The 17897-nt window shown below is 34.0% G+C and overlaps 2 protein-coding genes across 5 annotated transcripts in view; both read left to right on the top strand.

Moving 5' to 3' along the window:
* The window catches only part of LOC138306754 (uncharacterized), a 30718-nt gene extending 25184 nt beyond the window's left edge, over positions 1 to 5534 (top strand). For both annotated transcript variants that reach the window (XM_069247226.1, XM_069247227.1), the window contains exon 4: positions 1236 to 5534. In XM_069247226.1, coding sequence (XP_069103327.1) covers positions 1236 to 1247 — 12 coding nt within the window. In that variant the 3' untranslated portion in view covers positions 1248 to 5534. The remainder of the gene's footprint in view (positions 1 to 1235) is intronic.
* Positions 5535 to 10410: 4876 nt separating this feature from the next.
* LOC138306753 (uncharacterized) lies at positions 10411 to 16716 on the top strand. Of its 3 annotated transcripts, none has more exons than XM_069247225.1 (2): positions 10411 to 10541; positions 11356 to 16716. In XM_069247225.1, the coding sequence occupies exon 2, from the start codon at positions 11356 to 11358 to the stop codon at positions 12676 to 12678; it is 1323 nt and encodes a 440-aa protein (XP_069103326.1). In that variant the 5' UTR covers positions 10411 to 10541; the 3' UTR covers positions 12679 to 16716. The 3 variants fall into 3 exon arrangements, with proteins under 3 accessions (XP_069103326.1, XP_069103324.1, XP_069103325.1); XM_069247223.1 differs by having other exon boundaries at positions 10487 to 10626; XM_069247224.1 differs by having other exon boundaries at positions 10492 to 10631.
* The last annotated feature ends 1181 nt before the right edge of the window (positions 16717 to 17897 follow it).

Raw genomic sequence — 17897 nt, 5'->3', positions numbered from 1 at the left:
CGTTATATCCTGAATTATTTGGAAACGAGGCGCCAGTTCTTGCGCATACGCAACGCATGAGTAGAGAATTTGTATATGACGCAGAAGCAGGGCTATACTCCTTCAACACGGATAACAATGGCCCCCGTGTTTGGTGCGACATTCCACCTAGTCTGTTGGACGAGGAGGGACCCCCGCCTTACACACCACCACCCGATTATCCGGGCCATAGAAACAGACAGCAGCGCCGCCGAGAGCGGTCTCGGCCTGCACCCAAGGCACATAATTCTGTCACTGACCGTCCGGCTCCTCTTGTTAGGTATTTGAGTATGACAGCATGTTGTGATTGCATTTTTCCCTTTTGTATTTCCTCTCATCCTCCTTTTTGTGTGCTCTTCTCTTTCCGCACATCTTCTGTGTGATCCCACGCTTCATTTGATTCATGCTTTTATTTGAGACAGACGAATGAATTATTCCGCTTCTTGCATGTGAATGTTGTGCCTGTGTTTCCAAGATTCAGTTTAACGTTCACTTGCTTCAAGTTGGCTTGCAACAAAATAGCTGAAGGAAACCTAAAGAGGACAGACCAGAATCTAAGGTTTTGGACTTTTAAAAAACCAGCCTTTCAATACATTATTTTTTGCGATGGATTAAAAGTAATATTCCGTTTATTTCTGACTTTGCTGGAATGATTTGCAAATGCTCAAGAATACGATTTTCCCTTTAATACCAATTTCGCCACCACAAATCTTGGCCATACATACGAACGTACACTGATTTGAAACTTTCATACACTGTTAGTCCAGAATGTCATAATCTTAACTTCTTTGCTCTTGTTTCATTGTGCATCCTACTTCGGTAGGCGAAACACACGAGTAAGTCGAGTGGATTTCCACGAAAGGAAATCATTGGATGACCATGCTTAATTACCGCATGTTTGTTGTGCATTTTGAAGTGTTGTGTATTCATATTTCTGTTATGTTTTATTGAAACAAGTTAGCTACATATGTTTATAAATTTCTAATTCACCTGCCAGTTCTATATAAACTTATTATAATGTAAATGGATCATTTGAAGTCAAGAAGTCTTGATGTAAATATCATTAAGACAGAGGAAGGTTCAAATATGCAAACAAATTAATGGAATAAGAAAAGGTAATATTAATGTGCTTTTATCAATTATCGTATTAGTTGCTTGTTTATCATACCCTCAAATCTCCAATGATCTAAATATTCGTCTCAACCTTCTCCTTTCAGGTTAGAATATGATTACTTTTGACCCTAGCCTTGTGATGAAGACAAAACACAGTTGTGTTCCAAAGAGCATTGACGAGCCTCGTCCCCAGTTCGATTGGACTTCCGGTTAAGAGCGTTGTTTCTGTTGTGATGTACTTTCGATTAAATGCTGGCCAAAGACAAGGAGAAACGTTGGTCCAACACAAACTTCCGGTTTAATTTCGATTAGTACCGGATTCTTTCATTGAGATGATGCTACATAAAATATCATCATGCTGTAGAAATGAGCTGGAAGACAGGCAAAGACGATAATATCTTAGTGCTAAAGAATGGAAGAACATTCACATGGTGCCGGTGACATGACGTCACGAATTCTAAAAATAGTGCCAAATTCAGACAAATCATTTATAATGCATAATGATTATGTATGGGTTGTCAATGTGTTTTATGGTTCAGTCATGGTGCAAGTGTATCTACATGGACATCATAGCTTCATTTTTCGCAATTTCGTCAATAGCATTATTTCATGTTTGTATATTACGGAGTTATCTGCTCTTGCTGGTAGCCATTGTGACTGTCACTTCATTAGTTGTGTGTGGTAACTTCATCGTTTTCTGTGACGTTAGACTCATTATAAACACATCACGCCAATCTCCCACAAGGTTCATTACGGACCCTGGAGCTCATTCAAGGACACAATCTACTTCCCGCAAGGGCACATAACTCTGTATTATGTACACTATCTACAAAGACCAATGTGTTTATTTATAGTATTTATGTTTCGTATTATTGAATATTGAACATAATGTAGAATTTATAATGTTCTTGATTGCCTGGAAGATAACCTTAGTAAGGTTGAAATCGCTGTGGCGAAAACAATCATTTAAGCAGTATTACATAATTCTATTATGTCGGGACCAGTATGTAAGAGAGTATGATGTGAAATATTGTACTAATGACTGGTAAACACATGTATATGTGTATCAAGGTCATGTAAAAGCTCTTACCACGGCGATGACGTCATTACAGAAACGTGATTTACATATCAAAGCAATGCATCACTTTACTAATACAGTTATTCACCAATAAAATCCAAACTTTCTAAAGTTCTAATGTCAGTTTTGCCATGGTTGATTATATTTGAGCTAAATAATCATTTTTGTCTTGCAACCATCTCAGTGGAATGGTTTCTTTTTTTCTTCAATCGGGAAATTCTTCTGAATGAGAGCGGACCTTGATCTATGTATGTATCATTCAAATGTAGCTGTATTAGTAATACTTTTGTAAATTTGTATAATATTGTTATGTGCCTTATATATAACGTTTAAAATCTGTTGTGAACCATTGATATCTATCATTTCTTCTGTTATATTATCATAAAGACTCACAAAATTACAATCAATTCTAATAGCGCTATGGATTGGAAGCTCATGGTAATGTTCTGATTTTCACAAAAAGAACAGAAGGAAGTCGGCAACATTCAGAAAAAAGTACTCTTTTGCCTAAAATTAATTATGTTTGCGACTATGAATGATATTGTTAACATTCGACCACTATCAATATTGCAAACATTGTTACCTTGCGAACTTTCAAATCATTGTTAAATTCGAAAAATTGTAAACTTTCGACTTTAGCAAGTATCATTTTGGTTAGTAACATTCGATTATTGTAGTTTTTGTCTTTAATGAAAACCTGAAACGTGAGACTTATAGTATTTTTTTTACGCAACATCGATTTTGAAAAGGCTAGGGCAAGGATACGTTTGTGAATTCCCGATTCCAAATGTGTATGATGATATTGCGTTCATAAAGGATAGATAATAAGTGGATATTCATTTTTTGTTCCACTTTTTTCTGATCTAAAATAAGAATACATTGTACCATTCAGTTATGTACGTTTCCTTTTAGTGAACATTTCTATCATTGGGTTATTCATTAATTTATTGCATTATTTTATTATATTTGAGTGAAAACTATAGTTTGAAAATATATGATAGTGATATAGTTGTTAATTTTCGCAGATGTAAACTTTCACGATTTACTTTTTCGAACTAATTTGTGGTGGTTATTTTCGCCAATTACCCAGTAGTCTTTGGAAATTCATTTACGTGACACGATGTTAAATTCTATGATTTTTTTTTGAAGAAAAATGGCGATGTATTCAAACTTTTCGCGAATTTAGTAGAATCTTCGAATTAATCGAAATTAAACCCCCCGCGAATATTCACAACTATACGGTATTGTTACGTAAATGTTTGTCTCTGATTTATGGTTAAATGGATAGAGTGCAATAGATTTGTTTGATATCTTAAAAGTTTTATTTGATGGTTCATTTAATGATATCTTTATATAATTTAATTATTAATCAATATTAGCAGTAGTTGATATATATTTCAGCATTATTAATATATTTTCGTTTCAATGTCGTAAAAATATTTGAAATATTTGAAAGGTAATTTAAAGCGTCCTTTAGCCAAACACTGGCAATGTGGATTTATTTGCCTGTGAATTATTTTGCCTAATCAGCTTTTAAATCGTTGAATAATGAAATTGATTATGTTTGGGCATGGACATATTTCAAGAAAGCCGAAATCAGGGGAAATTTTCTAAGAGCGAATAAATCCATTTTTACAGAATCCGAAATGATCGTAAGTGTTGAATGCTACAAAACAGGACAAATAGATAATATGATTAATATAACTCAATATATGTAACACATACACTAGCTATATATCCTTTGTCTTCTATAATTAGATAATATATGTTAAGAAGGTTTACTTACGGCCATTTTTGTCGATCCGACATCGGCAATAGAAAAGTAATATCGGAGGTTTCTCATAAATTACTAGTTGAAAAAGTTTTATCCCTGAACTTATATCACATTTGTTATCAAAAGAGTGCAATCATTTGTTTTATTTTATATGCGTCAATATTGTGTATTTTATAACAATGTGTTTGACACAAAGGTCATTATCTTACAGATATCAATCCTTACAGTTGTTTTATAATATATAGGGGCACATACGACCCTGAGGGCACGTGATATGTTGACCTGACAAGGAATTCCGATCATATAACACATATAAAAATATTATTGATATATCCAATTTAACGAAGTTTGACACAAAGCGGACTTTTCATTACTTTCTAGTCAGAGTAGTCTCTCTTGGGGTAGCAATGTTTTTATTTCAACGTTTAAGCGTCTTGATAAACATCAAAACATTAGGATCAGATTTCGTGAACATTCCCTAATAGAAGGAAATTCATTAACATAAAATTTTCGATAGAAAAGCATTATATAAGCTGAGAAAAGTTCTTCAACGTAAGATTTCCCCTTTAACCTATACAATGATTTCCCAGTGAGAAGTTAAAGTTGAAGAGTTTCCTCGTGTTCATGAGAATGGGGCCAGAAAGTTTATATTTTATATATAAATAACGGAGAAAGAATGTTTAAGGTGGTTTCAATACGTAATCTTTTTAAAACTAGTTGTTTTTGTTGTAAATATTTCCTTTGAGTTATGTATATACCTGTATATCTGTACTGATGTCAAAACGTGATTCTTATAATACTCAATATAGACAATAGCTATATATCCAAATGATCCTTTGTCTTCCATAATGTTATTTATTTTTCATGTATATATTGTAAAGATTTGACATAACATGTTTTATGTTGTCATATACTAGTAGTTGACAAGGAATATGAAACTATCCTTATTACATCGCCATTCACAAATGGATAGTCTGTTTTAACAAGTTGAGGTGGTATACAATAACTTGATGACCATGTGATTATGGTGGCTGATATTCTTCTATATCTCCAATTGTACTGGGGTATCGAAAAAGTTACGTAACGTAATAATAGTATTGTAATGTCATCTTGTAATTTTAACTCTTGGAGTGTGATTACGTCTTGATAACATTTTAAATTGAATTGAATTTTTCTTTGGTCATCAACTCCTCATTCTGTCCGTACGGAGTTGTAATGTTAAAGCTTATCTAATGATTGTAATTGAAAATAAGTTTTGTTTTAATTTTAAAATAACTTGCAAACTGACATGACAATACAAAATACAAACCAGGATAAAACAACAGCGATAACTTGGATGGGAATAAAGCCACATTAAACTTACAGGCGCAAAAATCGGGAAATATAAAATGTACGTGTCACAAGGGTTTCATATGGTCAACAGTCACGTGAAGTCATTGTACTACAGTATTATCTCATTCTTATGTATCAAACTATGTTTTATACCGTAATGCATGCAATTATTGAAATGTGCAATAAAAATAACGACTTGAAATAAAATATGGAACGAATTGTTTATATTTTCACTATTGTTTAAATGGAAAGTGGTTTACAAAACACTTATGAGGTATGAAACGGCTTAAGATGGAAAATGGTTTACAAAACACTTATGAGGTATGATACGGCTTAAGATGGAAAGTGGTTTACAAAACACTTATGAGGTATGATACGGCTCAAGATGGAAAGTGGTTAACAAAACACTTATGAGGTATGAAACGGCTTAAGATGGAAAGTGGTTTACAAAACACTTATGAGGTATGATACGGCTTAAGATGGAAAGTGGTTTACAAAACACTTATGAGGGATTCCCTACTAAATATGCAGTTCATCAGTTATTGCTATACCCTTTTCTCTTTACCAAACATAGAGAAAGAGACTTTTTAAAACAATAATGGAAATATAAATCCTTACATTTGCTTTCTTAATGTAGGGGCACTACGATCTGGCAAAGTCTGGTGAGCTCACGTGATATTTTGAACATTCACCAAAAAATCCAGTCTTTACCGCTTTTTGTCCAATCGACACTATAACAAATATTATTAATATATCCCATTAACTAAGATTGACACAAAACGAAGTTGTTATTACTCACTGGTCAGAGTAGTCTCTTTTTGTGTAGCATTGAGGTTATTTAAAAGGTTTTAGCGTCTGGATATCTTAATCTTTAAGCTATACGAAATAACATTAAAACATTAGGGCCCGGTTTCATGAAACTTCTGTAATAGAAGGAAATTCCTTAACGTAAGATTTTCCATAGAGAAGCTTTACACCTGTTGTTAAGACTTTTTCCCTTTACCTATTTAATGTTTTTCTATCGAGAACTTCAACTTGAGGAATATTCATGAGACTGGGCCAGAAATTTAATATAAATAATGGGAGAACAATTGCTTTAGGTGGTTTCAATACGTAATCTTTTTAAAACTAGTTGTTTTGAAAATAATTTCATTGAGTTATGTATATACAAGATGTACATGTATATCTCTATTGAAGTCAAATTGGAAAGGGATGTGCAAGTATACCAAGTTTTTGATGGAATTGCCATGAAGGGTTTGTTCGCCCTGGGGTCAATCTCCTGGGCAATATTGTTCTCAGAAGGAATAACTCTCGCTCAGCATTTAAAAAAAAGAATGTTATTACGACTTAAATTTAGTATTATAATGTTATTGAAAGAGCACGGTGTTTAGGAGAGTGAAAGAAAGAAAGTCAAAATTTTGAAAGGACCATCCCTATATAGCATTAATAATGTAAATACAATTAAAGCGACATCCCTTTTTGAAATGTCAAAAACAGATTTTTAAGGATTATTTACTTTTTTGTCAGCTTAATGTTTCGGGATTTATTGTATTTTTGTGTTTGTAATAATAAACAGAATGAATTAATTGTTAAAACAAACAAAAACTAGAACACACTTAACAAAACTATAGACAAACACACCAGCAAAAGCAAAAAGGACTCAAATATTACATATGAAATACTTCAAATACAGCTGATTGCCATATTTCAATAACAACTCAAAATTATCTTTCCAGTTCACCTATATTTGATTAAATTTCTCAATACATTCATTTTTAATTGACAATTTAATTTCAACATCATATTTTGTGTACAAAAACCCACTCAATCCATATTTATGGTTTAGTTTTCCTTGATTATGCATAACTTCATATAAAGAATAATACAATTTAGCGGTATTGGAAAAAATATCAGTCTAACCAAATAGTATTGTTTCTAATCTAAATTCCACCATATTATCATACATGTTTTTTTCTTTTCATATCTTACTATATTCGAAAGTATATTTTGGAAATACCAAAAATATGTTCTATGGTTTCAGTTTCTGTATTATAGATAATTATTACAGGTACATGTATTATTTTCTGATATTTACAATTTTGGGTAGTTATTCAAAGGGAGTATGCGATGCTGTAGTCGATATTGAATCCAATATATGTACTACTAGTACATGTTTTTTCACCTTTTAACACTTTAAATTAAAATATAAATTTAACCAGATATGAATGGTCTATCTAGTTTATCCAACACACTAAGGGTTAAATTCAGATTACTACTCGTTTCTTGATGCAACTACATGTACATATATTTTGGTAAAGCAAAACAATTTTCTGATTCTATACAAAATCTGTGTTTGAAATCAATAAAAGAAAGGAAATTAAAACCAAAGATTCATGATCAATGCCAAAATATGATTTTACCAAGTAAATTAAATTTTGTTTTAGCCTATACAAGTTTCCATCTATGATGGTATAGATGAGCATCGCTTTTTTTCTTACCGATCCAAATAAATTTAGTTACGTCAATATTGTCTTTCAAACCAGATCCATCTAAACTTACTGATATGTCATTTGAAAACTGTGAGAGTTAATAGTCTGATTGATAAACTTCAATTCCCTTAATAGGGCGTGTCAAATAACACTAATACTCGAAAGTTTGGTGGATTGTAGGTGGATTGTTTTGTCTGGAATTGCGTATTTAGTTGTTTTCTTTTAGTTTCCGTTTCACAACGAAGTTTGAGCTTTGATACCATTTCCGATCCATGCAATTTTGTCACTTTAAAATATCCCTTGCCAATATTTTCAGAGTTGCCATTGATTACACAGAGAATAACCATATAGAGAAAAGCGAATTCTCTCAATATGGACAGATAACAGTAGAGATCAATGTGATCTATAATCGCTGCATATCGCTGGTCTTTCTCTGCTTCGTTTTCCGTTTCTGTAGGTTCAAGTAGCTGCAAAATCTCTACCTCTAAAGCACCAAAAAGCTCTGATCCTGTTGACCAGGGTAATTCGGAGCACGCGGTTATGATGTCAGGGTCGCTTCCACGGAGAAAGGACAGACACTTCAAGGAGTCTTCGAGCTTCTTTAGAAAGCCAAACGCATCGCTCCGGACCGAGCTAAGAGATGACTGCTCGTTTGGGATATCAAGATCGTCCAAGTAATTTTCAGAAACATATTTGAAGACCGAAAGCAGAAAAACATCTTCGTCTTTGTTTTCCTTCGAGATATCGAATTCTAGAGCTAAACCAACAGCTTTTAGGACAACATCTTGCAAATCTTGTTTGTCCTTTTTCATTAACAAGTCAAGCAGTTCCTCCGCGTCGAAGTCGACATTTTTTATTTTTCTCAAATACTCCTTTATCCGGCGAAGAACAATCGAAAGATCAATGCATTCCAGTTCGCCACTGGCCATAACGCCGATAATCAAAACTGTAAAACAAAACAAAAAAGTTTCATGTTATGATTTCATCAAGATATTTTCATCCAAACAAAATATATAAATGTGTCCAAATTACATTTTATTATTAAATACTTCAACAAACAGCCTTATCTTTGTCGTTTTGCCGATTATGAATTGGAGTACCAGGGTTATTCGCAAATGACCCTGCACACATATTGGGTTTGTATGGATAGTGTTTTCACGTCCTATTAACAACAATTGTCATTTAAGTAATGTAACTTTAAAACAACAAGTGAATGTCCTTTTAAACACAATCTCAAAGAACTGTAACAATGACGCCCCTTCTAAAACGATAAAACATTGTATCGCCTTCTACGTCCTTAATTATTACCGTGGTCTAATCATATACTTTTACAGAATTTTGCAGAATACATTACTAGCTACGTGTTACAGGAGTACAATTACATTAGGGGCAAATGCTTTTTTTAAAGTTGAAAAAAAGTTTTTACACAACCTCAGCGGATAAAATACAAATTGATAGTAAAACAAATATGAATAAATACCAATACGAAAAGGACAAATATTTCTATCTTCCTAAATATAATGGATATATGCTAACAATGCTTGTGTATGGTAATGCACAACTTCCGTAACAAATATAAACAAAGAAATACTCATGAGCACAGAACAAGAAGCCCGAAAAATACATTCATCGACTAACTTGACCGTAAATATAGCGAAATATAATCATATTAATCTAAAGAAAATTAAAAACAACTACTAGTTTAATAGTTCTTACAGTATGTGTTCACAGAATATCTCAAAACGTCTTTCTCAATGGTCACAAGTTATACATTAGTAGCTAAATGTGAAATTGATATTTTAATCTTAATTATCGTTACTCGTTCTATATGTCTGAAGCCACATCCAGCTTCATGTGTTAATGAAATGCACGTTTATTATATTTTTTGAAAATCAAATGTTCCCTGTGAACAACTTTTCTCTCATAGATTTGAGAAAATATAAATTAATTTCTATATACAAGTGTAATGTGACAATAGTGTTGATAGTAACCTTTCCACGAAAGAAACATCAGTGAATAAATATTGATTTTTTTTTGCTGAAAAAAATACCCTAAAGTTCTATGTGCCGTATATGTAAATTGTAATATAATTTCAGCTCTGATCTGTATTTGTAAAAGCTAAATCAATGCATTGAAGTAATGTAATTCTCAAAATGTTGGATATATGTGATGGTGAATGAAATTTGAAAAACTCTTCTTGATTCATGAGTATGAAAATTACTACGCATATAACTGCTTAAATATATGTCATGGAGAATGCTTCTCCCTATCCCTAAACATGTTATGTGATTAAATGAACACGGTAGTGTTTTTAATATTATCTAAATACAAAATAAACCAAATTGACCAATTTGGATATAACGTTTGAATGAATTACTTACCGAATGTTATTAAGTGCCTTCTTCCTTCAATGACTTTGCCTTGGAATACCACACATTAATAACATGTAACCGGTTTGATCTGGCTAGAACCGTACCGTATGGGTTTTTATATCCATGTTCATGGCAGTTTCAACAGACAAACATGATATTATACAGCATGTTGGGACAGCAATTAATTATTATTTCAAAGATCATATAAATTGACTGATAGGAATTATATTATGGATTAATAATTGAAAGATGGAATGATCCCCCGACACTTTCGGTGTAGATGGATACGAAGCACAATCGACAACCGTGAAACCTATACAGTACTACCTGTACTAAGTAATATGACTTAACAAACCGAATACCAGGTATGCCATATGAAGCAGAGGATAAGGAAGTTTTAAACAATCACTTTCAAAGATTTCAACTCCGACCTGAACAATCATCATAGTGGTAAGGTATATAAAGTTAATATGTCATGGTAACGTTTAATAAGATGAAATGATGAATCAACACTTTTGAGTGCGTACAAATATAAAATCGAATGAAGAGCGGTAAAGGGACAATTCAGTGAATTTAATTTTGTGTATATATGGGATGTTGTCTTGGGTTTTTCTAATACAATTCTCCATTAGATTTTATATTTGTATATCCTTTACATATGCTGCCCGGCAAAAGGCGACTTAATTTAGGACTTTGCTTCTTTGCCAACACACCGAGGAGATAGGCGAATAAATTTACATCATATACCAATGAGCATTATATATATATATATATATAAAGTTCGGCACAAATTTGACGTCACACGTGGCACGCTTTCCTATCATCGCTCATATTTTAGCATTTTGCCGAACATAATGGATATATTTTGGTAGATCCGGCCTTCGGCTGCCACTTATCGAAGGGTAAATTGCGCTCCATTGTGCTGCTTAGTTAAATATTTGTCTACTTTGTCCCGCATTACTGTTCGTATCCTATAATATAACCTTGTTCGTTTTGTATGTCTTGATAAAGGGGCAGATCGCCTCGAAAATTTGACAATTTTCTTTGTCAACACGGTTGGAATTACTTCCTTGTCCCATATATACCTTCAATGTAATATTGTGAATCTCTGGGAAATGAACTTTCATGTGGAAATATGTAGGTTATAGAAATATTTATGAAACGGTTATTGTGTTTCAGATGGCGACTTCAAAAGACGGGGAGACACTACAGAAATTTCTGCAAACAAACGGATTGACTGAATGCATGGAAAAATTGGAGAAAATAGCAAATGACTTGCCGTCCACGCGGAATAAAATAAAACGCATGTTTAAAAGTCTGATAGAGAAACTGAAACGGAAGATAATCGAATATAAAACCGATCCTACAAAACTCATTATAATAATAATCTCAGTAGTACTCGCATTAATACGGACACTGATACCGGTCGATGGTGTGTTGGCTATCGCTATATATGCAATCCAGCCATTTCTAACTTTGTGTGAGTTTTTTGGGGTGAAAGTGTTTAAATTGAACATAACTGAAATGATCGAAGAGCAAAGTCGCATTGGCCTTGAGAAAGAAGCACATGCTGCACAAGGTGCGTTAGCAAGTTCCATGGGTTTTTTAATGGCTATTCCAAATGGTGAATTCAACAAACATGAAATCGGCATAATACAAAACCATGTACCGAAGAATTTGGGTACCGAATTCATCGGAAAGCTGGAGGACAAAATAAGAGAACTCTTGCGGTTTGGAAAAGAAGGAGAGAAAGAGGAAGAAACCTTGAATAGGTGCAACAGAATCGTCAGACATATTGATCGGTATTGTATACTCTCCTGTTTGAGAGAGTTAGTCATCTCTTACCTTGTAACCATATTCATCAATAATGGAGTTCCTCAAAACATTACTGACAGCTATCTCGAAAGACGAGAACGATTTAAAGGAACCAGAGATGATCTATTGAAAGTTCTGTATCGACCGGATCCAAGAGATGCATGCGTCGCAGCTTCCTTCAACAATATTGAATGGCCATTACTTAGCGAAAAGATCGAATCGGTTTCAGAATCGAACGATTTTACAGGGAAAAGATTTAGAATTCGCTCGGCTTCTCAATGTGCTTTTTATATGTTTCGTTATGACCCTGAAACATTCCATCCGTTCACGCTCAAAAAATACGTTCGTGTTATGAGATTTGAGACAACAACATTTGTATTCACAAATCTTGCACAAAACCGTCAATTTAGAATTCACCCCGAAGGATACCCCGACTATCAGTGGAAAGTTTCTGGGGAGGAAAATGCAGAGTTAAAAGCTATCGACGGTAGTTCGACAAATGAATGCACAAGTTTCATTATCACTCAGCTGTCCAATGGAAAAGTAATGTTTTCTCCTACAGTTCATCCTACATTCTTCATCAAAATGAAAGAAGCTGATGATGATGCCTGTTTGTGTTTGGAAAACAACGGTTACCATAGTAAATGTCAGTGGAAGTTAGAAAGAGTATACGGCAACTATGTTTAGGATAAGACTGTAATGTCGGCTCGGTGGAAAGTAAACTCAACAAAGGTAGCGTGTATGATCTTTTTAATTATGATTCCTAGAGTGAGCTAAATACACAATACAGGTTGCGAACATAGAAAATTCAGCTTGCATTAGTTAATAAACATGCTAGGCTAAGTCTATAATACCTCGTTTCTGTATCCACGTGTAGCTCTGTCGAAGGTCTCGGGCAGAGAGACCCCCGGTCACACAACGCACAGGTAAATACACCTGTATAATAGCATTAGCCAATGAGACTAGACTCATTGTGATCAAGCATTACACCCTAAAAACGCTACTCACTGTGATCAAGCACTACACCCCACAAACGGTACTCACGCCGTCATTACAAGACGTTACTCATCAAATCCGAATGGTATAGTCAAATGAAAGGTATCTCAAAAAAAAGTCAAAATTCCTGATGATATTTCCACTTGGTTTAAGTTTATGTACATGCAAGACAAAAAGACCAACCAACCATATCCACAATTTTGATTTTTGACCCCGTCATTGTGAGTCAGCGTAGCCATTGGGGATGCTTCGTTTCACAGTAAATTTGTTTTTATGAATGTGGCTAAATTGAACCTTTTGGACCCGCCCATTAGGTCCACGGTGATATGCCCAACCGTTTGGACAATATTGAATCATTGAATCATTTAAGCATCGAACTGTATACAATAGGCAATCATGGGAGTACGAATGCCAAATAGCCAATATCAAATTTAATTTTGTATTTATAAACCTATAATTACCAACAGAATACGGTTTGAAATTTATATCTAGATTTGATCTCGAGATATTTTGCATCTATAATGAATAATTTATAACAATTTATTACCGTCAAGTTATTTCATCTGTCATTTTGCATGATCCCTGGTAATGGCGTCAACACAAACGAATATGGCAGTTCATGGCCTGAACAACACCAACTGCGTTTGGTAAAGTTGTTGCAGGTTTTAATTGTACATAGTTATACGGTTGCCTTAACACTTCGTGCTAGAGGGAATTTCCCTATAGCTCAGTCAGTAGTGCGGTGGACCAGTAAGTCCGGGGTCGCGAGTTCGAGTTCGGCTGTCGGCACACTACTCTCGCCCTGTTACAATGTGAAATGAGGGAGGCGCGTAGCGGGATTGGACTCGATCGATCATCGGTGACCACTGCTCCAGGTAGCTAAGTCGGTAGAGCACTCGGCTAGTGTTCGGAAGGTCCCGGGTTCTAATCCCGGCCTGGACGATTCATTTTCTCCTCTTCTGTTTCAAAGTTACATATTGGGGCTGTAGTTCAGTTCTTTTCTTCAGTCGAAATGCATTTCCATTTTGCTGTGATCCTTCAATAATAAATGTAGGTTCCTACCATGTCTCAAAATGACGATATAGTCGTGTAGATGTGTCATTACTCATTGAATCTATGGTCTACATAGATGCCAGAGCTTTGTAGACAATCTTCATAATACGCGCTTGCGCATTATGGGTTAGACCATAGATTCTATACTCATTAGGAAGATATGTTTATGTTTAATTTATCAACTTTTTTTGGGGGTCTCTGCATTAATATTGTTTAAGTTAGACTGGGAAAACAGTTTATCAACGACGATTTAATCCACAAGATTGAACAGCCATTTTGACGGTGATCATTTTGCATTACCATGTACGATAAGTAACATCATAATGGTCACGTTTTGGTGTCAGTTTCTGTTAAACCCCCATGGACTTCACTTTGCCTTGATTAGTTTATTTACTGTTGGGTTACTGTTATTCGCGGTTTTTTTTATCGCGTTTTGTTTATCTGTTTAGCCTTTTAAAGCATCATTCTTATCACATACTAATACATGAAACCATTGTTTTGCGAGGTACCAAATTTCGAATTTAGCGAAATTAAAACCCCCGCGAATATTACCAACTGTAGAGAAGTAGAAGCATCAAGTGAATGTTTATCATTATGAAACGATTAAAAATGTCACCTAATTCCAATATACTCTCAGGCTTATATATCTATATAAGTATTTGTGTGTGTGGGTTTTTTTTTATTTGTAAATGCATTTATAACGTTTATCTGAAACTGTAAAACCAATCTGTAGACTTATGAACAGACTTTATTAAATTAGGTAATCCACATTGGTATGACTTGTTCGTGAAGTACAAATAGTTGGTACACTGAACAGACATAAAAGATATGCGATCTTTGCCAGACCGCATGGGGTTTTCCGAGAACCCAGTTCATACTTTAGTCTACGTCAACATGTATATCTTTGTGCATGCGTGACCGTTGGTGAATTGTTTGATTTATAAGCGTTTGTAATTATCACGTGGATCTGATCATATATCGAGATACACCGTCTTTACAATCAAGTTTACAACAATAGACCGGCATCGAAGACATGTTTAAATGTTCGGGTAGCACAAAGGTTTGATTCACATAACAGGTGGGGTCGTTTGCTTAATTGTATAGGGTGGTTTTATCTCCCCGAGAACCCTATTCACATATACATGTATGTGTTTTATATTTTATCTTTTATATTTCATAGCTTCATTCTCAGTCATGTATTGTTAATTTACTTAATTGTGTAATACTTATATACTAGTATTGATAGCATAAGTTACAACCCTCTACCCCTCCCCACCTCTCTCTCTCTCTTTCTCCCCACTCTTTCTCTCTCTGGACAAATTGCGTATACTTGTATATTTTGTACCATATTGTGGAAAGGGTGTGTATATAAGTTGTAATAACTTATACAACTAAATACCCCATCCGTTTGTTAATTAATGCAATAAAATATGTTTTTTTAAACTACATGTGTAGGTGCGTCAACAGTTGTTTCGCATTTGCGTCAGATCACTACTTATATTTATTAGTAGTACATGTACTTTTAACCAAGATAAAAGCCGGATAGCCGATTGACTACACCATTCTACAATTCAAGGTACAAGGGATGAATGCTTAATTGTAATAATTGTTTATATTCATTCCTGGCAACGTCCCACTTTTTGTCGAAACATGAGAGAACAAACTGTTCGAAAAAGGAGTGACGAAAAAACAGAATACCGAAAAACGAGTCTATCAAACATTTCGTGGTTTTGTCTAAAACAGAGAACATTTATTGTTTATCGTTTACAACTTGGAAACGTGTCTGAAATCAATAATGAATGTAATTTATGATGAATTTATGAATGTTTAATGAATGGTGATTTTGATAAATGATGAATTAAATTATCAATATTAACAAATTTAGAACTGCTGAAATAATCATGAAGGTGTAATAAGATGCATTTTACTAAAAGACTGAATTTGAACATGCCCTGCTGGCGCCCAACTATGTGATTTTGTTTAGAATTTAAAGCTGTGTACAAAGCCGTGTACATTCTTTTAAACTTAAATGATAAAATATATAAATATTGAGGATTGTTGTTGATGCGTATCTTTTCGTCAATAAAACATATTATTTACCAGTTATTTATTTCGCAAATAACACAACATCGTCAGCGACAACTACCGTCTTATACTACAAGGAGGCCAACTCAATGAAAATGGATGTTGTCATGAAGATATATAACAGTCATGTCTATAGATAAAACAGAGTTTATAGTAAATACATGTATTCTGTGGGGTTTTTTGAATAATTTTTCTAATCTCGTGTTTTCTGAAAAATCACATGACTGTTTGGTATATTCATTAGTCCATCCACCAAATACAAAAATGTATGACAACATCCATTTTCATTGAACTGACCCCCGGTGTCTTATACACATGATGTTACTATTTATTATCATACCTACATATTTAGAATGTTCTGACAGGATTAAACTTGATCCCGTGACATTGCATAATTTAGATTTTAAATTAAGAATAAGTCTTTCCATGGAGACAATTCGAAATGTATCCTTCCACAGAGGGCCATAATTGTACATCGTTATTCACAAAATGTATATATCACTTGTGTACAAGAAGATGGAAAAATAAGCGCAGTGTTTGTTTTTCTTTCGAGTATTTATCACAATAAAATGATTTTTATGAAATATAGAATATATTGTTGATTCTTTTTCTGTCGGGAACGTGATCTCGCTAGCCCTTTACATTGGTATTTAGTGAGAAACTTTCGTTGAAAAAGAGAGTATCATCAACAAAGCGATCAGATTCATATAATTCTTCATAATATACATTAAAGAAGATGTTGATGTTTGTCAAAATAGCATTTGGTAACGATGGCTATATATAATATACATTAAAGAAGATGTTGATGTTTGTCAAAATAGCACTTTGATAACGATGGCCTAAGTAATATTAATAAATTTCTCCGAGTAACTACATCAAGGCAAACAAGATATTTGCCAAAAGTATTTCTGTTTCAATATTTACAAATATGAGTAGTAGTTATACAAATGTAGAACAGTTTGATAACGGTAGCGTAAGTCTTGCGATAGTGCTGAATACTGGATGGGATTCCTTAAAGCTAAGAATGTTCGCGAAACTGGGCCCTGATTATTATGATGTAGGAATCAGAAAACAAAATGAAGAACAAACAACAACACGATGAACTTGTCAGATCTGTATTACGGTTCAACTCTGATACAAGGTGCTCAAATCATCAAATCATTCATAATAAAATCAGGCAACGATCATAGCAGAACGAAAAAAGTCTTCTAACGATAAACTTTCGCTAAAAATAGTCCCCTAACGATTAACTTTAGCTAAAAATAGCCCCCCAACGATAAACTGTCGCGTGAACACTCAGCTTTCCACATCACCTTATCATAAAATAATGTTTTCCTGCCATTGCTGCGGGTTAATCATATATGAAGTATTACATGAAACTACCGATTACTGATTTTACATATAAGCTTTGTTACAGAAATCCTTCCCCGTTCTTATTCGAATTGTCCTATACTTCGCTACAAATCCTTATACTTAATACTATATCTAATCTCTGGCATATTATTGAAACCCAGGTAGAAATGAAGGAACCAATTATATACTAAAGACTCTCTTGAAGATTTCAAAGAAGCAATGTCCAAACTTATAGCTAGTATATCCCAACCTTATAGGTAGTATGGTGTATCGTTATTCAATCAACAATTTTCTCTAGATGAAGACCAAAATGACCAAATTATCCATCTCATCTGTTCTCACTTACAGCCTTCAGTTTCCCATGACCTAGTCCACAGGTGGATGTTAAGAGCGTTGGCAGCCTTTGGATTATCGACGAT

The sequence above is a fragment of the Argopecten irradians genome, chromosome 13 (assembly GCF_041381155.1).
Source record: "Argopecten irradians isolate NY chromosome 13, Ai_NY, whole genome shotgun sequence".
Lineage (NCBI taxonomy): Eukaryota > Metazoa > Mollusca > Bivalvia > Pectinida > Pectinidae > Argopecten > Argopecten irradians.
The sequence above is the reverse complement of the archived record's forward strand: the minus strand, read 5'-3'. Positions and strand labels throughout refer to the sequence as shown.

What these genes read in the sequence shown, in the direction of transcription:
- LOC138306753 (XM_069247225.1), top strand. Translation starts at nt 11,356, where the DNA reads ATGGCGACTTCAAAAGACGGGGAGACACTACAGAAATTTCTGCAAACA.